Here is a 24,709-nt window from a genome sequence, read left to right on the forward strand (position 1 = left end):
AAGAAAAAAATATTGCCTACAAAATCAATTTATATGCAGATCATTAACTGTAGACTATGGAATACTATAAGCATTGTTCCGAAAAATTATCATGGGGGATAACTCTATGTTATGTCGTTTCTGAGACCAAACACAATAAGTCAATATAACACTTCTACCTCAATTAAAAGCAGAGTTGTCATGTTCCAAAGTCTTGACCAATCAGATTGCTTATCGATCCTTAGAAAATTCTCATCATCAAACTTAGTCAAGTTAATGATATTATGTATCTACACTCAGAGTTTCATCACTCTCACTTAAAGCTATGTTCACAGAATAGTATTTATCGGCTGGTTATTTCCAATAAAAGTATGGCAATTTTGGTATATATGGAAAGTAGAAATATCCAATCTTACTAGAAAAATACTGGATTTCCTGAAAAACACTCATTGAGTGCATATTAGGAGTGTCTGCAAGTGTGACGTCGAAGTTTGCACGCGGAGATTGAGCGCTTGATGTACATGTTGATAAACTTTATGAAGAGTTAGATGTACAACACTTTCTGATATAAAAATCACGGAAAAAGACGCGGGCAGTGGATAATTCGATAATTTAATGACCTCTTTTGATCCAGTTTTTATAGCCGGGTATTTCCTGACAATTGCAATGTTTTGAGAGGGATTTGAAGCAAAATTATGATAAATTAATTAGTTTGAATATGTTTTTAGCCCAAATATATCATCAAATCACCCAGTTGTACCCAGGAATGTATTTTTAATTAAAACTAAAGTTATTGGCCCCAAAGCATCAACCAATCAGATTGCTTATCTCTGCTTACCGTAAGCAGACGATGTTTATCATCAAACTCCATAAGCAGACGATGTTTATCATCAAACTCCATCAAGGCATTCACCTTATGAACGCCTGGGGGGTTGGATGGCTGAATGGTTAGCACATGCGTGCTGTATCATAAAGTCTGTCATTGAGTCAACTGGCGTGGTTTTGAATCCCCGGTTGTACGTGACAAGGAGTAGGGTCGCCTGTCCAACCTCGTGGGTTTTCTCCAGGTCCTCCAGTTTCCTCCCACTGCTAAAGACCCCAACGCACAAGCAAATTATGGAAATAAAATTGAACCATGTTAGTAACGAAGTAGTTTGTGTCGAGTGGAGGTTAAACCCCATATATCTCTCTCTCTCTCTCTCTCTCTCTCTCTCTCTTATGAACGCCTACACCAAGTTTGAACATTCTACCTCAACTACAAGGAAAGTCTTGACCAATCAAATTGCTTATCGCTCTGCTTACCCTCATCAGAAAATGCTTATTATGGAACTTAGTCAAGATATTGATGTGATAAAACTATACACCAAGTGTTCTCACTCTCACTTAATTAGAACTAAAGTTATCGTGTCCCAAAGCATCAACCAATCAAATTGCTTATCCCAGCTTACCCTAAGCAGAAAATTCTCACCTTCTAACTCCGAACTTCATCAAGGCATTCATCTAATAAACACCGAACACAATTAGAATGAGAGTTATTGTGTTCCAAAGTCTTGACCAATTGTCAAATTGCTTATCGCTCTGCTTACTCTTAGCAGATAATGATCATTATCAAACTTAGTCAAGGTATTGATGTAATAAAACTAACACCAAATTTCATCACTCTCACTTAATTAGAACTAAATTATCGTGTCCCAAAGCATCGACCAATCAAATTGCTTATCTAAGCAGAAAATGTTCATCTTCGAATTCACCTAATAAACACCTATGCCAAGTGTGAACATTCTAGCTCAATTAGAATGAGAGTTATTGTGGTCCAAAGTCTCGACCAATCAAACTGCTTATGGCTCTGCTTACCCTGAGCAGAAAAAATTCATTATCGAACTTAGTCAAGGTATTGATGTAATAAAACTATACACCAAATTTCATCACTCTCACTTAATTAGAACTAAAGTTATCGTGTCCCAAAGCATCAGCCAATCAAATTGCTTATCTCTGCTTACCCTAAGCAGAAAATGCTTATCTTCGAACTCCATCAAGGCATTCACCTAATAAACACCTACATCAAGTTTGAACGTTCTAGAGCTAGCTCAATTAGAAGGAGAGTTATTCTGTTCCAAAGTCTCTGCCAATCAAATCGCTTATGACTCTGCTTACCCTGAGCAGAAAATGCTCATTATCGAACTTAGTCAAGGTAAGGATGTTTCATCACTCTCAATTAATTAGAACTCGAAAGGCGGGGGGGGGGGGGGCAAAAACAAATTCATTTACATGTAACATAAAGCAAAATCAAGAGAGCAAGGGGAGCAACTCCATTTTATCAAATACTACTGAAAATTGAAAAAAATGACTTTTGTCCTTAAAATTTCAGAATATTGAGTCAAAGAACATACCAAAATCTTCTATAGAGTAGGCACATTAATATTATTTACTCTACAATCCCCAAATTGTAACATTAACATTTATAAAGTCTTCAATATTGATCCACTTTAAAGGAAAGACAACCATTATAACTATACTGATTAAATTTGATGCAGTTGCTTTTGACACTGTAAAAATCAACCAGAACCATTTGCCCAGCCTCCATGCGCTCTACTTCATAGTTGAGCAGTGCCACGACTGGGACAGAGGAATGCACAGCAAATCTTCATCACACTCACTAAGAGTGCTACTTCTATAGTACATTCTATGCTGTGAAGAAGACACAACTATCTTGAAACAAAATGTTCTGCTGTCATATTGAAATCTGAGTTAACCCCAGAAATAAAACTGAAAACCGACTGCAGAACAGAAGTTCCGGCCCAAAAAAAATAGTAACACTAGATGCTTCAGGGACTAACCCAAAATTAGTGACACCTGATGCTTCAGGGACTAACCCAAAATTAGTGACACCTGATGCTTCAGGGACTAAACCAAAATTAATGACACTCAATGTTCTATGAATATTCTGTTAACAAGGAGTATTTATTTTAAACCATAAACCTTACCGTGTGATAGAGCCATACAATGGCTGTCTCCCATCGTTATATCTACGATATGTACATTCTGTAAATCTTTAACTACTTGTGGTTTTAAAGCTGTATATTCAGATAAACCGCATCCTAATCCTGAACCACTTCCCCAAACATAAACCTAAAATTAATATCATTTATAATGTATAAAATATGGCATCCATTTCATACATACCAGTGTTGGGATTTTGCCCATATATTCTGGACATGTCCTACACTATTTTCCAAACGTCCAAAAACATCTGATCAAGAATATGCTCAATCGGACATCAAGATATCGTGAATATTCAAAATTAAAAAATCAATATAGTGCACTGAGTGTATATCTACCACTCAACCCGATTATTGTTAATAATGGGCTGGATTAATTAGGTAATTAAGTAGTGCTCCTACGACTAGTCGGATAGCCGTAAACGATTAGAACTGGTCGGTTAAACGGTTCGAATTCAAAGGTACGGTTATTCGGAGATGTCCCCCATTACATAGAGTTGTGTCTGATTATATTCCTCTTTATAACAAAACTTGCCCGTTGTCATTTTGTATTTGATGTTTGAAAATCTTAGAATGTCACAGTCGTCCTACGATGTCGACTGCTAAACAATGATACTATTAATAGCACTCATCGTAGTCATACGGCAAAGTCAACAGACCTTGTTCTGACTAGCTAATGTTAATCCAATCTAAATACTTCTCGGCATTTCTAACTATATTCTCTACCTTGTTTATTATTTACTTAAAACGTAACCACCATTCAAAATATAATCATAAAGGATAAAAAATGACATTATACTAGATTCGTAACGACATTCAACACGTTTCATATCTCGTAATTTCTCGCAAGAATTCTACTTTGGTTTTTAGTTAAATTAACCAATCATAAAAATTCTACTTGCAAGCGAGGAATTAATTCTTTATTGTCCAATCAATAGACGTCTTCCAATTTACTTTATTCTATTCTTAGTAACATTGTGTAATCGTAATATTATCGCCATCTGTCACGTACGAAGGGAAACAGAGTATTGTTTTGTATATTATCGACATTATCGTAGATATATATTAAATTAAAAAATGTTTCAAATGAACCAAGTTAACCAGGTAAATAAATAACTACGGCCTTAGATAGTTTAAATTTTCATTAAAGAATTCCTGAAATTTTTGCGCGTGTAATGCCTTTTTAGGCGAGTATAGTGTGCGCACGAGTAATGACTCGTACCTCCTGACAAGCTCTGTTTTATGTTTAAAATTGATACCATACGGTTAACGGTTACTAACCGGTTAATAGCTACGGCTATTCGAATAACAAAAAGTCCTAACCGTAGGAGCACTATAATTAAGTGGTCAATGTAGTTATCGGTTTTACCATCTATACACCCACAAGGATTAACTACTTAATCTGCCTTGATTGGCGGACTTAATCCTTTGTCGGACAATTCGTCAATCCAATCCTGAACAGAAGTCATTGCTTCTCCTTTGTCAGACTACCTATAAATCCAATAAGAGTGATTATACTTAATCTACGTGATTACCTCATGGTTTCTCCATTGTCGGACAATTCAATCTCCTTGATGTCACCCCACATGTATTTAGTATATAACACCCCAATTTAATATATCCTATAAATTGTCTGCAATAACACTTCGGTGGAAGTGGACTTTTTAAATAAAGCTATTTCTCACACAAACACACACACAAATCCCCGATAAGTACTTGACAATGTTTCTAAAAACACATGGTTATAATACAAAACAATAACTAAAAACTGAAGTATTCTATTTTGATGGCATATTCTCAGGTTTATGATACTACATGTATTGTGAATGGGGGATATGTTTTTACCTAAAGAAATAAAAAAGCTAAAAAATGTAGACAAATATTTCGATGGGAATAGTGTGAGTAGTTAATTGTTTGAGACGATATCGCGTGTGAGAGTCTTTTTTTTTTACCTTATAAGTCGAAACAGAGAATACATGAAGCCCTGACTACTGCTGGAAAAAGTATTGATTTATTCCCCGAAAAATACGGTAATTTTAGAGGATTATTACTGGCGGCATGATTTTATTCTATCATATTAGGATAACACATAATTTTATAGGATATTACTGACATAAATTTGAATACCATACGGGAATTAAATACGAAAAATAACGAGGTTCACCAATTTTTTTATTACATACGAATTTGAATAATTTCTTGACACATGATTTATAACTGTGGTCTGTACCCGTCTACTTAAATAACGATGAGAGTTATGCTCCTTTATTTTTGGTAAAATTAAGCAATAAAACTGACCTGGCCAGTAGAAGTCAATGCCAGTGATGTTTGACTGCCACAGGCTACTTTACGTATACACATGCCATTAAATGCTTCAATAACCTTAGGTTTATATTGACGATTCATATCTCCATGGCCAAGTTTACCTGTAAAATATATAACACAGAAACAGTTTCAAAATATATATAACTGATGTTGATGTGATTTTTTTTAAAAAAAACCCTAAAATATACGTTTTTTCTCTTTAAATTAAATTATAAAACACACATTTTGCTTTTCATACAAATTCTTTCCTTTCTTTTCTATTCAATAAACAAGTCTATAACTCATACTCCCGAAAAATTGGTGGGTGGGGGGGCAAAAGACTCTTTTTTATGTCTTGTGATTGTGATTATCAGTTTACTTTTTGGAAAATATATAAATATATATCAATAAATTAATTCTTTGAATCAAGGTGTAATAATAATAATAACAATATTTACCGTTATCTCCACTACCGAATGACCATACTGTTTTACCATCTTGTGAAACAGCTATAGTATTGGAGTTACCACATGCTACCTGACCTACATTACTAATATCTTTAACTAACTTAGGTAGACTTCTACTGGTACTGTCGCCATGTCCTAAAAATATATTTGATTTAATGTCCTGTCAACATTAATATTATTTATTTTGAATGTAAATCCACAAATAATGCATATAATTTTCATACAGATCGGATGATAACTTTTGTCGTTCGAACGTTCACAAAGTTCAACAAAGTAAATCAAGGGCCATAACTCTAGATGTAATTAACGGAAATTTGCTGAAACTCAATAGGCTTGTTCGTTTTACTAATTTAAATGATACATATAAATTTCATACAGATCGGATAATAACTTTTGTCGTTAGAGCATTTGCAAGGTACAACAAAGTAAAACAAGGGCCATAACTCATGGTGTAATTAACCGAAATTGCTGAAATTCAATAGGCTTCTTCGTTTCACTAATTTAAATGATGCATATCAATTTCAAACAGATCGGATGATAACTGTTTCATAAGAGCATTCACAAGATTCAACAAAGTGAAACAAGGCCCATAACTCTAGATGTAATTAACGGAAATTGCTGAAATTCAATAGGCTTCTTCGTTTCACTAATTTAAATGATGCATATAAATTTCATACAGATCGATTGATAACTTTTGTCGTTAGAGCGTTCACAAGGTGCAACAAAGTGTCCTTGAATTTTTCTGTTACGTTTTGGGGATGTTTTGTACTTAACAATTTAACAACTATCATGTTGACCACAAAATATTTTCACAAAACATGCAGCAGAGAATCTAAGATTTCTTTTACTAATTTTTCAATTCAAAACAAGTGGTAAGTAACCTCAATAGGAGGATTTTCAATCACGTCCCACAACATAAACTTTCCATGTGGAATTTTCATAATACTGATTTACAAGTAGTTCATATGGATTGTTACAGTCAAACAAACTTCAACAATTTTGTAAAATCTTAACTTTATTAAAAACCTATAGAGACTTTTTCGTTGGTATTGAGAATTTGGAAATATCCGTGTAATCAACATTAGCTGGCGAGCTGTTGGCACAAACATACACTATTTCTGCTTAGGCTTCTAATGAAATGGGGTTTAACGTCCTACTGTTCTTCTCCTAACCTGGGCTAATGAAGACGGGCATACGCCATACAGTGTGCTATGAGGGAAATTTTGCCCGGGCAGCGGCGCTACGGCCTACTCTTATATCGAATTCCAACTGCCAAAGGATCTTTTACGTGCACACCAATGTGTACACAGGACCTTGGTTTTTCGTCCCATCCGAATGACTAGACTAGACTAGACACTGACAAGGGGAAACCACGCCGGAAAATCTGAATGAACTTTCTCTGCCAATGCAGGGATCGAACACCCGACCTCCAGGCTAGCGAGCCAGCATCTTACCCACTTAGCCACGTGATCCCCACGGCTTCTAATGCACAGAAATTTAGCATTGAAGGTCTAATTTGGTGTCCCTTTACATTAGAAATCTGTACGTAACCTATCATGTAAATCAGTCATTTCTTTTCTTTGGAACTCGACAATGGGAAATCACTAACTGTTCTTCAAATGGCATACATTACTCGTATTATTGGTATAATTTTATCAGTGATTGAGATTACTTAAAATTTTAATATCTATGTCATACACTGGACCCCACATAAATTGAATCACCCATGCTCATGTACTTACCTAATCGTCCATAATCACCTTCACCCCAGGTATATAATTCACCATCTTCTGTAACAGCAGCTGTATGTCTGTAGCCAGCAGATATACACTTTATTATCTATAATAATACAATATATAATAAAATAGTTGATTTCAGTGAATTTTATATGTTGATCTGTAATGTTAGGTGATAAACTGGCAAAAAAAAATTATAGCTATAGATCAAGCTATTGTTCCCCTATCGAAACTGAAATTACTAAACAAGCTGATTTCTGGCTAATCTTTAAAAACAAAAATTTCATCTCATGTAGCTATTCCCATGAATCCAATTCAACACTTTAATTTTAAATAAATCAAAGAAGTTTAGCTTAAAAGGCAGCTACCTAATATTATTACTAGGATAACTTCTTTTACCTTTCCGACTAAAGCTTGAACCAATTTGGGTGTTTTTTGTGTTGTATTATTTCCATGTCCTAATCTACCATAATCACCTAATAAAATAAAACAGAATATCATTAATCTAGGAGCCGATCTTTAAATCTAGAGGGATGAACTTCCTACAATAACTGAAATTTAATGTGGATGAACGTCCTACTTTTGTGCACCAATAGCAACTGTCAAGGGTTCTTTAACGTGCGCGCAAACATGTACACAAGACTCAGTTTTTCATCCCATCAACACTACTAGATGCTGTTCCTTGCCACGCCCTCCCTCCCATACCACTAACAAGGGGAAACCATGCTGGAAAATCCTGTTTAACTTTCTCGGCTAACACCAGGGTCGAACCCCAGTTTAATAAGACGCTGTGGGTCCCTTCTACAATAGCACTGCTAGTAGAGAACTATTTTATAATTAAAATTTCATAATAAACAATCATATCCTACCATCTCCCCATGTAAATATTTCACCGGTTACAGTCAGTGCTACAGTATGACCATCAGAACCCTTTGATGATGATATCTTCTTTATCAAGCGTTCTGGTTCAAAGTTTATCTGTTTTGGTATAGACTGGTTATTAGAGTCTCCAAGACCAAGTCTACCGTAACTTCCCTTACCACAAGCACTCACTCTTCCATCTCGCATTAAAATAAATGTACAGAACTGACCAGCTTCAATCTATAAAAGAGAATAAAAAAACCACCAAATCTTAAAAAGGAATTATTAGTGAGCAGAAATTCGGCCGTGTATCAGTTATCACTCATCACATCAGTCAGTTATATAGAGGTATGACTCGTGTTTTCCTTTGGCGTTAGTCACTTCTGATTCAGGAAACCTGTATTACTCAGCTATCGTAGCAATGATCTCTGTGTTAAAATTATATTTGGAATGTGCTTAACCAGTTCTATCACATATGTGATAATGACTGGCACCAATATTGTCCTTTAATACACACAGCAAGCATTATCCACGAGAAACAGGAACAAGACACACATTCTAGAAAAAAACTTGATTAAAAAAATACCTTGCCCTTGCACCATAAAAATTTAAGAAGCAATATTTTTATTAATTTATAAAAAAAACCAATCACCTGCAACATTTGCACAGAGTTAAAACATGTTATATTATGGTCATCTGCAAACTTATTGACTCTTACAAATCTCCACATTTCTGGAGTACAACGTTTGAAAACTCTTAATTCTTAAATTTGTATGCTACCAAAAAAAGGTTTGTTTGTGGTCCTATGGGAGTCTGTTGTGGCCATTTTTTAATCCCGACTTCTGTGAAAAGTAGAGGAGACAGGAGCAAAAAGTAGAGAGGCAAGAGGTCAAATTGCAAGAAGTCGTGAAGGCAAGGATTTTCAAACGCAAGAAGTCGTGAAATCAAGGATGAAGGATCGAGAATTTAAGATTGTAAAAAAGGCTGCATAAGGTTTCCATAATTACAAAAAGCATCATTTTAGAGAGATAAATAATATATATATTATTCAAGAAGATTGTAAGTACCAGAGCTTAAACTGTTAGAATTTCTAAATTAATATGCATATTCAACAATTATTACGATTTTAAAGCTGACTTATGACGACAAATTATTCTGGCTTATGGATTTATTACCGCTTTAATGTATTACCTGTTGACAATCTGTAAATGATGAAGCTAATTTAGGTGTGTGTATTTTTTCCTGGCTGCCCTCAGCTAGTTGATGACTACTGTTACTACCCCAGACAAACACATCACTGGGCACAGACTGACTAGCTGGTGATATGATAGTAACACCCATATCTATACAACTATTCTTATTCTCATCAGGTCCAGCACAACTATTTACATATTTATCAGCTAATATCTCCAGCTAAAAGAAAAGTCGGTGATCAAATTATAATTATATACTGCTACATAAACAATTTAAAATTAAAACAGTTATCATATGCTAATCTCAAACTTTACTCTAAACATTTGTAAAAAAGGATGGACATACTGTTTAGTTCACTTAAAGCAAGGTAGCTGTTTTCAGACTTATTTAGTATGTATTTTATATTCCAGTAAAATCACTTTAACAAATGACTATGGGGTGAAACCCAAGAACCTGGAGAAAACTCACAAGGTTAGGCATGTGATCCTAGTCAATGTCTTATTGGATCCTTATATTGAAACTAGAAGCAATGAAAACTAGGCTATCCCCTGCTCTACCAAACAAAGGTACCAAGTCTGTCAGTATGATAATATATACAAACCATATGTAATAAATAAAGAGCAGCTTTATACAAGTTACACATTCCATTTTCATCTTTTTCTACTGTCAATTCATTAATACTTAATTCTACATTACCCTGAAAATAAGATAGTAAAATATTATGAAAAACATAATCTTATAAAACCTTCTTACCGGGGTATGATATCCCCTTTTCAGACAGACCAACGTAATTATGTTCTCTTTGCAGAAGCCTGAGACATCAAGGATCCATCTTAAATTTTCAACTAAAAGTCTGTTAAAATTATCAAATCTTTTGATGGGTTTAATAACTTTCAATCTGATTAAAACACAGATACTATTTCATTTCGTTTGTTATAGTTCAAAATTTCCTTTTAATTGACTTTACTACACTAGGATCTAGAAAGAGTTGTTATATAACCCGCATTCTCGTTGATGTGAGGGAGTAGCCAATGAAAGGGTCTGTTACGGCGAGTTCTTGGTGTGCGGTGCACGGAACTGTCAATGCTGATTGATTAATAAATATCTGATGTAATTGGACAAAAGCCTCCCGCATAACCCCTGATGTGACCTCCCACTACAACCGGTCAGATCTTCATGTAGTGTAAGCCATCTCAAGTATAAAAAACAAAACAAAATATAGATCTGTATTTTAATTAGACTGAATAACTTTAACACTTCCTCTTGACTATCTTCAAAGAAGTCATGTGCCAGATTTTTTTTTTATATTAAACCGTGACTGCAATAGAGCTGTTTGAATTTTGATAGGATGCAGCAAGCTAAAATGTGCATGTAAATGATTTTGAGAAGTATTGCTGTATAAATCCTAGATAAACAGCTCTATATAGCAGTCAAGTCAATACCTAGAGGTACTCCCATGATAATGTTCAGATGATTCTTAACAAAAATTGCTCTTTTTATAAGTCTATACATGTTTTGAGATAAAATGTGCAAGGTCGTAGAAAGATTAAGTTTTGAAGAACTTACAGTAGACTTTATCATTTGTTGAACTATTCCATTAAAAAAATCATAACTTATCAACCCCTGCTTTTTATTTCCAGTTTTTCTCTCTTCTGCTTGTGCTACAGTTGATACCTGAAACAAAAATCATAACATTCCAAATAAAAAAAATTACCACAAAAAAAATTCAATTAACAATTTATAGTTCCTTGTGGTTATCTGTAGTGCCAAATTTAGAAAAATAGTAAAGAGCCTCAAAGAAGAATAATGTAAATAACTACCTCCATAGCTAGATCCATCCATTCTAATAAATACGAAAGCGAACCTCGGTGTGAAGCTATCGCTAACATCAGCTCAACAGCAAGTTGCTGTCCTTTTAAATCTGCTCCAGAGTCAGGCATCGCTGTTGTCTTTAAAAATGTTGTCACTTGATTTAGTGAATCTACTCCTAGAGGAGTCAACTTGTTCTCATTGGCTAAAGAAAGACTTGGCAGTGAAGAAATAACTTGAACTGCTGTTTGAAAAATATTGTTAGTGAATGACAATCGACCTGCTTCATTTGCTAACTGCCAATTCTGCCGTAACAGACAAAATAGCATACTAAGACCAGTTTTTACTCCAATTTCTATTAAAGCATCGTTTCCTAATACAGATTTTGCAGAGCTGTTTTTAGCATCTTTAATGACTTGTCCACTACCTATTCCTGTTTTTTCCAAGTTGTGTTTTGTTTTTTCATGATATTTTGTTGCTATACCATGATATATACGCTGCAACAAAACCAGACGCTTCTGTAGGGATAAAGAATAGGGAGTGTTACTAGATGCTGTGGCAGCTAAAAATAGTTGATTCGAAAGTAACGAGTTTAATAGATGTTCTTGCTCTTCAAAAGAATGGCAATCTTTCTCAAAATCTGGTAAAATTGGTCCACGGAGATGAATGGCTTGTTGTGGTACAGGAATTAATTCTTTATTTATCACCAATCGTTCATACAGCTGATTTAATGTTTCATTGTCTAACAGCGACTCACAATCTTCTCCAACCCAACTGGCATTAAAATGTTCTGCCCATTTCATCTTTACTTGAGGAACTGATGATGTCATGTTTTTGGTCGTTACTTGCTGTTATTATAGTAAGTCAAAGATTTTAAATCAAACCATCTGAAATAAATAATGATAAAATATATTACCCATACACAGAATAAATGTTATAATAATCACACTATAATATATCCAACTAACAGTAACACAGGTTATTTTTGGGACTGACATTATTTTTCATACCCAATTTTCGGTTTTGTCCAAAATTAGAGACAGATTTCTAGACAGTGATGATTTTTAGACTACATGTACATGTATATTAATCAAATCAAACCAAAATAAACTTTATTATAATCTGGATTTTATAACTATGAATGTAAATGTATAAAGTTGTATTACATTTATTACACTCTAGCTATCACTAAGGGGGGCTTATGTTGACTTTGCACCTCAAAACAACTAGTTGCAGTCAGTTACAAGTGTGCTTATATCGATCATATCAGCAATTGAGGACAACTGAGAGCAACTGAATTCGGAGCACTGATGTTGACTCGGAACTGATAATGATTACACTGTTAATTTATTCATCACATGATCAACAAAATGGCAAATACATGTAGGCCTACCTTAGAAGAAGCACACCAAAGGCATGATCAGTCATGAGACAATTCTAATTTAAATATTGAAAAGTGGGTGTCTTCGTTCGCTTCCATTTTGCTTATTTATTAAGTCACATGACACATGTCGATCATGTGACGTTATTTCCATGGAAACAAGTCGACGCCAGTTTTAAGTACGCTCATTCATGCTGACCGCAACTAGTTGCCGCTAGTTGCAGAAAGTTAAACATGTGCAACTATATATAGTTGCTCTGAGCTGTTTAGCTTGACTTTTTTCAGTTGCTTTCAGTTGCTCCCAGATGCCAAAATGCCAGTTGCTTTCAGTTGCAAGGTCGACATAAGCCCCCCCATTAGACAAAATTGTTGCAGTGCTTTTTAATTTGCAGCATGCCAAACTTTACATTAACATTCAAACACAAAAGAACCAAGTACTGGTGTAGGATTTCTGTAGCACTAGCCGGCCTAGCTGTGCTCCAATTTTTTCTTAGTTCGAAATTAACATTGCTTTTCACTGTTCCATACTGGATCTTGACCGATCTCGAAAATATCTTTCCATGTTTAGGCCTATATACCTGCAATTCTAACCCTAACCGAACCGGCTAACCCTTCGGAATAGTTTTACCCACCATCCACCGTTTTTACAGCTCCAATTTGTACGTTTGACATGTAAATTACAAACCTAGCCCTAACCCTAACCCTAGAAAGCTATTTTCCAGATCGGTCAAGATCTAGTATTGTGCCCTGTTTGTTGTCCTATTTCAGTGTTTGGTTGACTTTTTAAGATTTTTCAGTTCTTGCAATAAGCAACGTCAACCATTCTCTATCTTAGTGAATCTTACACTATTATTTTACGTTGGAAAAGCATTTTACAAGTTTACCTCCATTTATTAGCAAGGTTCTCTTTTGTGCATTTTCATTGTGAAATTCTATAAAAATGACCAAGTATAACTTCTCTAAAACTGGTTTCAAAATATGTAAACAAATTATTATTTCAGTCTGCTGTTATCCTTTAAATGCGCAGGACAGGAAGTAATAGTGTTTCCTGTGGGATGTTTCATCCCAAATTTATAAGAGTCGTTTCATCCTACTAATATGGAGTTGTTTCATCCCAGAAATTAAAAAAACGAGTAATAAAAATATTTAAATAATTTAATAAAAGTAACTCACCTTCACATTCATTGTTTATCCTGAATGTCATCATGTAAATACTGGTGTTGTTTAGAGATCATACTGATGACCCGAACCAGGTCTGTCGGATATAGGCAACCAGCAGGGCCGGTTGTGGAAAATACGGGGCCCAATTTGGGAAGCCCGAAATTACAGGATGAATACATTGCAGCATGTTCTGAAATAGCCACAAATAGCCAAACAATAGGTTGGGATGAAACAGTCTGTAGAGTAAAGCGGTTTTGGGATGAAACGACTCGCTCGCACCCGATGACCCGACGGAAGTAGTCAACTTAATAACCGGAAACGATCTGAGAAATTAAAAGTAGAATCTTTCGGGTAACTTCAGAAATTTAACGTTTCTTACGAAATTAATAATGTGGCTAGTAAGGTAATAAGCTAGGTGGGGTTTTTTTCTCTCCGAAAAGTGAGCGACGGTGGGCAGGCATACGCATAGAGGATTTTGCTTCAGGTGGAGAGGATGACTATGAGGCAGGCCCGGCGGGGTGGGGGCCCTGGGGGGGGGGGGGGGGGGTCTTTAGCCCCCCCCCCCAATAATTTGGCCGCAAGTACTCTTTTCTCCAGGTTATTGCGGCCCCGGGACCCACGCCTATAAGGACCTATGATGGAAGCCCCCCCCCCCCCCAATCAAGAATTGCTTCCGCCGACCCTGTGAGGTGAAGCACCCCCACCCGACTACCTTTCAAATTTAGTAAAAAGTCAACCGGGCAGAGCGAGTAAATAATTCCGGCTTCTTTGAAGTTTAATAAACAACCCAAAACATATTCTTAAATCTGCCCCAACAACCTGGAACGTTGAGTACAGATATATCGTCAGTGATAAACAATACATCCCCGTCCGTGTATAATTATGTATTTAGCACCAAGTAAGTTTCACCAGTAGGCCTACTTGTTAGTAGAAATTTTTGTTACGCTCGGTAGTAATGCGACAAGGAAGGTATTAATTTGTTCCAACAAAGATATCTATTGAGAAGTGCTAATTCATTGATTTAGTTCCTCTATTGGTACATAAAATTGTGACGATGAATAGCAAAAGGACCCATTACCTTACATTGTTACAAGTCAGATATAATGAAAAGGTATTGTAGGCCCGTAATAAGTGTTCCCAGGTGTGCGCTTAACGAGCGCAGCGACTAGAAAGAAACATAGTAGTCCTTGTGGAAATAAAACGCTATTATAAGTCTACAAATTGCAAGTAGACCTATTTGGTAGCATACTTAAAGGGACAATAACACTCTTGCTGGCTTGAAAGCTCCAGAAAATAAATAATATTTCTATCTAAGTACTAGATGTTTAAGTGTCCTACCTGTTGTGTAAATTATCCATTACATCCTATTTTACTTGTCCAGAGGGTTCGAAAATATTTTTAAATCGAAGTTTCATTTGAAAAGGTTTACGTTAGACGTTTCAAACCATTATGTTGAATTTTTCAAATTTTTTAAATAAGGTGTGTTAAGATGAAATTTGTATCATCAATTAATTGAAATATTCTAAAATAGTACAATTTGTTGACCAGAATAAAGATTGGGACATATTATTCAGTTACAACAAGAGTGGTATTGAGCCTTTAAGTATTGTATGTATGTAGATTGTCGGCCTGTTGAACTTATAAGTATCTTGAGGTACCCTACCGATAGTTATCGACATGGCTTTGAAGATAAAAACTTGAAAGTAATTTAAAATGGTTCTGACAAAAACAGATTTATTTTTGACGAAAAATCAACATGCCTAATTACGTGCATCTTCAATATAAGCCTAGGCTTGATCTCGCTTTAACTACTTGTGAAACTCGCAGTCGTTGCTTCAGGAACATGAATTACGTGGGGTTGGGGTAGATGTATGTCTGGAATACTACCTTAATAACGAGACTTCTTGAAAATGAACCCAGAAAGATTTATTTCCCTGTGATCTAGAAATATCAATTTGTAAAACTTTCTCTCGACTTTCGAGATCGCAAAAGAAGAAATATTTTCTCATATCACGTTTAGTTCACTTGTGTGTATTTCGCTTTTAGGAATTTTAAAGGACAAAATATTTCCATGTTGTTTTCTATTATTATTTTCAGGTCCTATGCCATTCTTACACATATAACTCGACGCCCTACAACTCTATCAAACACCTCTTATCTTCACAGTCAAAGGGGACGGTTACCGACTATTACCCTGTTTACTAAATATCCTTGTCCTCTATGTGATGAAGCTAAAGAAAAACTAAAACCATTTGAACACAGGGTAAAAAAAATCAACGTATATCTATTTCGATTGTTTTGAAAATCTTGTAAAATATGGTAAATCTTTGTCAGATTACTTTTCAAATTCGGATTGATGGTTCAGTTGGTGAAGAACCCTATCAACATTCCACTTTTTTCGGTAGGATATTCTTGTGAACACGACAGGGGTATTAATAACGGTTATACAGTGAATAAAGAAGATCCCATCCGAATTTCAAATTTTGGGATTATAAATTTCGAACGGGTTTTGCGAAATTATTTTCACGGCTATGTTTTGACTTGTAAAGCCAGTGAACGCAATGCAGGTCACAATCCGTGATGGAATTATTTAAGACTTGATGAGATGACTGGGCAATGGTGATAATGGGGAATCATCGAAATTCAGTATCCATCGATCGCAAATCGTGGAATTATCCCTCAATTTACGTTCAAATTTATGAAATCTTGTGAACTATAGAATTCCGAATAGATTTTTATAGAAAAAAAACGGCGGGGTTGTTCAGTTTGTACACAATGTATTTTGGCTTATCCTTTTCTTATTTCAGTATCATTTAGAGCAAGTGGACATAAGTTTACCAGATAATAAGAAATATTTTGATAAATATAAATACGATATACCCGTCTTTCATTTTAATGGTGAATTCTTGATGAAACATAGAGCTGATTTAGAACTTGTTGAAAAAACTTTAATAAATTATGAAAAGCAGAGTTGATGTCTTTTAGTGATTGTGTAAAAGTGAGTACACGTAATATTGAGCGCAATCGGTGCACTGGGATTAATTCTGAAGATTAAAGTTAATTGATAGTCGAGGCTGAACAGTGATTATTGTGAATAGATGTTTAATTTAGCAACAGAATGTTGACAAAATATTGTAGCATGCTGCATAGGTATTTATCAGTATAGCGTAACAAGGCTTCTCAGATCCCGGTGTCAAAAACCATTTGTAGCCCAAGCACGGGTAGTCAAAATTTCGACCCATTTTATTCAATTGTGTTAAATTGTATAATAAAAGTAGAAAAAAAACCTGAAATATATTTAATAATTGTAACGAATAAATATTATAACAAGCATAAATTTATTTTTGTCACTTATATTTGAGAAGAAATGTATGCCTGAAAACGGGGGGGGGGGGCATAATAATTAATGAAGGGGTATTATAGGCCAGGGCCCAGAGGACAATTTGCGCCCCTTCACGCATATCTTCACGGTATTTCTTTGCCAATATGCAGAGATCTACAAAGCGCTTGTACCTATTTAAAAGTGGGCGATAAAGATTAGATCGTGAGTTTGTCCCGCGATTGTAGTTTCATATAAATGGGGGGTCGAGCAAGTGAGTAGTATGGATATATGATGACACATGAGTTGATCGTTTTAACAACACTTGAAAAACAACTCCTTATTTCATAGTCTGACACAAGCCCGGTGGATTTCAAAGAGTAGGTGCATAGAAGGGATATATTATGTAAGGAGGAAGGCTTGCATATACTATTTGAATAACGCTATTTTTCGTCCCAGAGTTATAGTCTATCCCTTTGGTTAAAAACTGTAATATATATTAGGTTTTATTTTAGTTCTATGAAAGGTGCTCTGTTTAATATATTGAAGTGATTAAACAAATGGGTGACAACGAGAACTGGGCCAAGTGGGTATTTTGCAAGATTCAACTTTTTTAGACTAACTCACAGACAGTTCCTGACACCATCAATTGCTGAAAGCAGGACACTATCGCCCATACGAAACATTTACCCGAAAATGATAATTGTCTCGCCCAAATAACTGACGTATCTATACTTTCTATATAAGAAAGAGTGAGGTTAAATTTCCCTTAAGACATCATTTGGAGTTTGTAGCGAGACATCATTCCGGCTTCATAGAGCGGTGCTAGCGGGACGTTTTGCCGCCACGGTTTAGAGCCAAGATTTTAGACACAGCGTCAAGTCCTACCCAGACACAGCATAGTGTCACATGTGAATGCGGCAGAGGCCATAGTTTTTAATACATATTTTCAAATTTGGTGTGAAGCATTGGGTTCATGAGAGCATGAACCCTATCGATCTTCAGCATTCAGCAACCTTCCGTTCAGAGTTACACCCCCCCCCCCCCCTTTGCCGAAAAGCACTGCAGTCGGTCTCCAAATTATGTATCGGCGAAGGGAAAAATCATATATCTGTGTATACGTCTAATGGCTTTGATTGCACATCACAATAACGGAGGTTTTAAGACGTTGCGATTAAAATTTAATTAGGCGATATAGAGGCCAATTAGGCCATTTGCGGATGATATTCTCGTACCTGCGGCGATCGGCTTATGGCTGTGTCATTCATATTGAGGGCCTGTGCATCAGTCGGTTTCATTTTTGCTACCAAACACACACACACACACACACCCACCCAAACAAAATCGATATGTAGTATTGGGCCAATTAGAGAATGAGACCTACTGATTTGATTGTTAGCTGTTCATCTACTGCAAAATGTGGTCGTGTCTTTCATTATGATTCAATATAGTTACAACCGCTTGTGGTCGGCATAGTGACTGGTTATAATTTTCTGGACAGGTTTATAGAATCATCTGACGCCGGCAAAACTAAATTGATGATGTGAATATGATTTACTCTTTAGATATTGTATATAATAGATTGATCTCGAAAATAGGTCTCAACAAATGAATACATCCGTGGTGGATTAACGATGATCTGGACCAGAAAATGTGATTCACACAGACAAATGTCATTGACATCGTTTATGCAAGGAATTTCGATTAGCGTCTAATTACGGGCTTTGATCTAAAAAGAGCTCTCTTAGTATGGAAGTGAATAATGGTACTCTAGACAGTGTGGGTCTTCAGTATAGTAACGGAACTAGGTTCAGGTTGTTTCGGAAATGGCGTACAGAATTTCTACTATGCTAGATGAGTGGGCAACCGTGCCAGATACTCTGAACCTTGATTCTTAAGTTGCGGGTCCCCTTCCCATGGGAGTGGGGGGTCCGAAAATTTCGAGTTTAATTTGACTTTTGCGTAAACAATCAACTTTCATGCAAGAGTCTACCAACTTCAGATGTCGCTAAAAGCAATGCTTAAGAAGACCCCCAACCCCTCCTCCCCTTCTATCCCGGATAAAAACGACAAAACGGGGGGTGGGGTGGGGTGCTTCTTGGGTGAAATGACCAAAATGACGATTTAAATTTACTTTTGCGAACAACGATCAACTTTCGTGCATACGTCAACCAACCTCAGGTGTCACCAAAAACACTGCTTAAAAAGACCCACGACCCGTCCTTCTTCCCTTAAGCAATATAATGTTTCACTATTGATTCACCAGAACATAACACTAATTATCTCCGGGTGGGGGGGGGCAACTTCAACTTCAATGGCCAAGTCAACTTCAGCCTACAAATATCATCCTTCCTGCCTATGTAAACTTACCTCAGATACCATCAAAAACTGGGCTTAAGTAGATCCCGGACCCATTCTTCATCCCTTAAGAACGTCCCCTTTCCCCATCAGAGATGAGTTAATTCCACTTCCGCGTAGTACAACATTATTTTTTTAGTTTTTCGGGGAAGGGAGCTGATTTATTTGAAGACCACAAAAGCTCCTGGCGTCCATTCTGTTTCACCAAAATACAATCAGTAGGATTCCTCAAACTCATGATATGCCAAGATCTTCCAGACGGAGTGATATTTTCATTAAGGACTCCAATGAATTACTCCCGTGCGATGTTGTCGACCTACTCACTAATGTGCCAAGAGAAGAAACCTTGATTTCAGGGTTCTTGAAGCCCATATTCAACAACTTTCTACACCATTGGATACATCACTACAAATTGATACCATCATTGCTTTGATCAAGCAATGTTTTTGGCGACAGCTGAAGTTGGTCGACTTATGCACGGAAGTTGATTGTTGTACGCAAAAGTCGAATTAAGCTCGAGATTTCGACGTTTTGTCGGACCCCTCATCCCCATGGAAAGGGGATCCTCAACTTAAGAATCAAGGTTGAGAGTATCGGGCACCGCTGTCCACTCATCTAGCATAGTAGAAATTTTGTACTCGATTTTCGAAACAACCTGAACCTAGCTCCCTTACTGTAATGTGGGTACTCGATACGTTTCGAATCATAATAACTATTCCGGTGATTTTCTGGATCACCAGACACTTGTGATTTCATACATTTAATTATATAAGATAGGCAGGAGTGTTTATCCAATTTGTGTCAACTCTATTCTTGCGAAAGCTATAAATATAAATTGAAGTCAGAAATGAATTAATTAAAACAAAAGAAATACTTTTCTGAATTTAATAATTTTAATTTCAAATTGTACACAATAACAAAATCTTTTACCCACAGAAGGGTACCTATATAAATCACATGACATTCTGCTCCATTTAGCCTTTGGCACTGCAAAAAAGCGCTTCGGCGAAACTCCTCAATATTGTAACTGTTAAGCACATAACTTCTTACCTTCCAACACAAGTTAAGAGATAGTTAAAAAATGTTTATCATAAAAAGTTGGCTCAACAATAAATATTCATATGTACATCCCTTTCTAATTATAAAAGCTGCTCTATTGTTATGCTATATATACAGAGTAAGATCCATTGTGGTCCAGTTTCCCGTCTTCATTAGCCCAGTCGGCGTAGAACAGTAGAACGTTAAACCCCATTTCATTTGTTGGACCTGTTTCGATTTCTATCATTGATCTATATAGCTATTAGCTGTGACTTACGCGGCGGTAATGCAAAAGGCAAAGGAACAAGTTTGGTCTACAATACACGAAACCATTTTTCGTTTGAGGAGATAAGTCTACCATAGCTAACAAATTTTATCTGTACATTTGTATTATATCAAGGATGATGTCCCGTCTTCATTAACCTGGTCGGTACAGCCAAGTGGGACGTTTAACACCATTTTATATTTATGACACATTATAAAGAACATTACGATGTAAAAAAAACCGCTGTAATATATAGGCCTACAATTTATAGGCTACAATGTTATAAGAACATTATAACTTCTATAAAATTGTGTAATCCAGAGAGTCATCGCCGCAAGGCCAGATTTATTCCCGGAGTGGTATAAACGTTGATGAAAATGTATAAAGGCTGGAGATTTGGCGATAATTTCGCAAATAATCCGTGTTTGCGCTGCGTGTGGTACAAAAATGGAGCAAAATATCACTGGTAGGCTGATACTATTGACTTATGAACCTGGGCCTTTTAGTAAAGAAATTTCTTGTCATTAATTCATACAAGTGATCATTATGTATTGTTTAATGGTCGAGAGCGAGACATTAAGTAATATATTGTAACAACAAGAGGACCGTCAGGTCCGAGTGTTTTTACAATAGGCGTTTTTGTGAACCGATTAGATTAGACTGATTAGCTATTATACGCATTTGTGAACCAAGTTGATTATGCTAATCGTTACATTTGTGAGACGATTTAACTCAACTGATTAGGCAAATCGACCTAATCGTCCCAGGAGGTGTTTAGGCGATTAGATTTGACGTTTTCAAAATGGCGGAATGTTCGACATCGTAAGTAATTTTTAATGCTTATTGTTGTTTTTCTCCATAAAAAATGTTTTTTTAAAACGCATTTGATGTGTTTAAAGTAGCTAAGTCTCTAACTCAATATCATCCAAAATCTTCAACATTGAAAACACGATTTATTTGTCAAATTATATCAATATTCATGTTGTGATCTTAACGGGAAAAGATGGGCTTTTGATATCCAATATTTAAGACAAAATAAACATTTTACCATTGGTACACCAATCGTGTACCATAATGCGCTTCAGCCCCAGTTGTATCAAGAGACTCGAGGGACGAGGCTAGACACATTGCACCAAATCAAACGGCGTATGTAAACTGGAATAACCAGACGTGACGCTAGAAATTTGCACTCGCTTGAGACTGCTGGCTTATTTCGCCGAACATAACGGATTTGAAATTGGAGTAAAAACGGAAACCATTGAATGTAAATCAGTTTATATACATTCATATTACAGTATTATATGCATTGCGACCCACTTTTGTCAATTTCTAGGTCCCAAATGTTAGCGATTTAGCTCCTTTAATGTTAACTTTATAGTCCACAAGAATGTTAGATCACCTCTGGCTCTAAGCAAATTTAGGCCCTCTGGGTGCCAGCAGTGTCACTGTAATCTGTAGGTAACTTGGACTACACGTGAAACACACGCCCCCCTCGTCATGTTAGCAGAGACAATTTTTTTTCTGATCGGTGTCCGTGATGGCAGCCATCTTACCAAATCGTAATTATCAAATTTCACATTTGTGGACCATAGCTAATCAAATCGAAATCATACCAAATCGTACTAGCAAATCAAAACCTAATCTAATCGACTCACAAAAACGCCTATTTACGCAATGTCTCAGCTCGAGACCATTAAACATCTTAAAATACAGACACTCCGCACGTGCGTCTACAGTGAAATACGTCACTCGAGTCTAATATTTGACAAGGTACGATTGGCAAGTTGCCCGTACGATTATTTGAAATAATGGTACTCCAACATCAAAGGGTGACGTCATATCTGTATTTTAATCTAAACTAATGTTTCATATATATAGACAGTGGTTAGAAATTATACAATAGTCATCAATTAGCAGGTGTGTAACTAGCTGTAAAAGATGACACTACTGGTGTAAAAGCGTGTCTAATTCTAATACCCATCACTATTGAATACAAAAACCTGGATAAAGCTAGTGTGTATCATTCAATAATCACGGTTTTAACACATTAGTGAAGTAACACCTACTTAATGACTGCTGCCTGATAACTAAAAATTTTAACTAACTAATAAACATGTATATAAAATGATGACTTCGATCTTCTTTAGGCAAATGTGTTCATTTATAAAAGTTATTTGTTGCTAAATAAACAATGTCAACTTTACAACGTATTTGCCTTGAGTGACAGGGGACAGCAGATGCCAGACGGATTCTATTTTAGAATATATATTATGCTCACTGGCACCTATGATCAAATGGTCATTCAATCACCGACATTTCGGAACATCGACAGACGATTTTCCTAACAGTTAGGTTGACTGAAATTTTGAGACCCAAAAGAGGTTAGAAGCGGTACGGAATAAAAAATATTAATAAATTAAGCTGACTAGGACTGGTCTAACACGACACCTTTACACTGTAACCAAGAACGCTTTGGCCGCTGTAACATTACTATAAATTTTAGAACAACCAAAACGTTGTCAGAATGTCAATATACACATATTTCGCTATACTTATTGGTTCGTCGCTTGGACTTTAGTCTGAAGTAGTAAAGACGGGTACTGTCGATTTTCGCCCTCCTTGTATTTAGAAGAGCAAAGAAGACATTCTTTGATACGTTTACGAAACGATTTACTTGTCGCATAATAAATAAAGAGATTTGACACATGGTGGGACATGCAGATTTCTTTAATAATGGTCCTCGCGGAATAATAATTAAAATATGCTGTCCACACAGGATCATCACCCATCTGTGATATAGGCATAGGCGGCCCTAACACTATATTGTTCTGAATGGCGAATGTAATCGTCACGGGTAATGTTGTCACTATTAAATAAAAAGAAACACACAATAATGTTATCGTTGTTGTAACTGATGCATGTCCAGGTTGGTTCGTCCGTGCTTCTCTGATGTTCAGTTGTCCAGCCGTTTTTATTCGGAGTAAAACACAAATATTGAGTGACAGGACTACAAGGGGGATTACTCCAAACATTATCATTTCCGATCCCCAGGTATAGATGGTATAAAAAGAACCCCCAGCACCACTTATGGAATATCTTACAAAGCACACACTCTCGGTTTCTGATACCTGCCAGAAATACGCCTGCGGGGATCCAAATAATAAGGCAACGATAAAAAATAAAACGATTACCCTTGTTGATCTGGTTTTGCGACTGAAACGTTCGGATTTAAACGGATGACACACTGATAAAAATCTTTCGGTCGTAAATGCCAAAACAAGTAACACACATAAATATTGAATGGACATATAAAGCATGTTCCACAGTTCACACCAAATAGGTAAATCCAAGGTTCCCATTAACCAAGGATTTTCTAACTCATAAAACACATGTAGAAATAGATATATAAAATCTGCTATAGCTAGAGCTGCCAGATAATTAGCTGATATATTAGATGCCTTCATCCTGGGATGAAACCAAATCCTTGCTGAAACAATATTCCCAATACCACCTACTAAATACCAAATTGGTGTTAGACACTTGTTAATAAGAAGAGCAAGGGGAACGTGATATTCCATGATCTCTATGAATTTGTTGATATTGGTGACACCAGTGATGTTGTCCCGGGTGTCATTCAAACTGGTCAACCCCACTGTATAATTCATATTCTGAAAATATAAAAATATATAAATTACCATATCAACTAAACGGATATTCTTTAGGTGTTGTCTAGATAGACGGTCCCAATAGTTCCAGCCAGGGAATTGAATTAATTGTCACAGATTCACAGTACTTTGTACGTTCTTGCAAATTTCTTAAAAATAACATAAATTCCCAA

The 24,709-nt window shown here is 36.0% G+C and overlaps 1 protein-coding gene across 1 annotated transcript; it reads right to left on the reverse strand.

The window, feature by feature from the left end:
• Positions 1–23,410: 23,410 nt before the first annotated feature.
• Positions 23,411–24,505, reverse strand: LOC126818004 (lysophosphatidic acid receptor 6-like). Its single transcript, XM_050545178.2, has one exon. It carries the CDS (start codon positions 24,447–24,449, stop codon positions 23,424–23,426), a length of 1,026 nt encoding a protein of 341 aa, XP_050401135.1. The 5' UTR covers positions 24,450–24,505; the 3' UTR covers positions 23,411–23,423.
• Between the last annotated feature and the right edge of the window lie 204 nt (positions 24,506–24,709).

The sequence above is a fragment of the Patella vulgata genome, chromosome 4 (genome assembly GCF_932274485.2).
Source record: "Patella vulgata chromosome 4, xgPatVulg1.2, whole genome shotgun sequence".
Classification (NCBI taxonomy): domain Eukaryota; kingdom Metazoa; phylum Mollusca; class Gastropoda; family Patellidae; genus Patella; species Patella vulgata.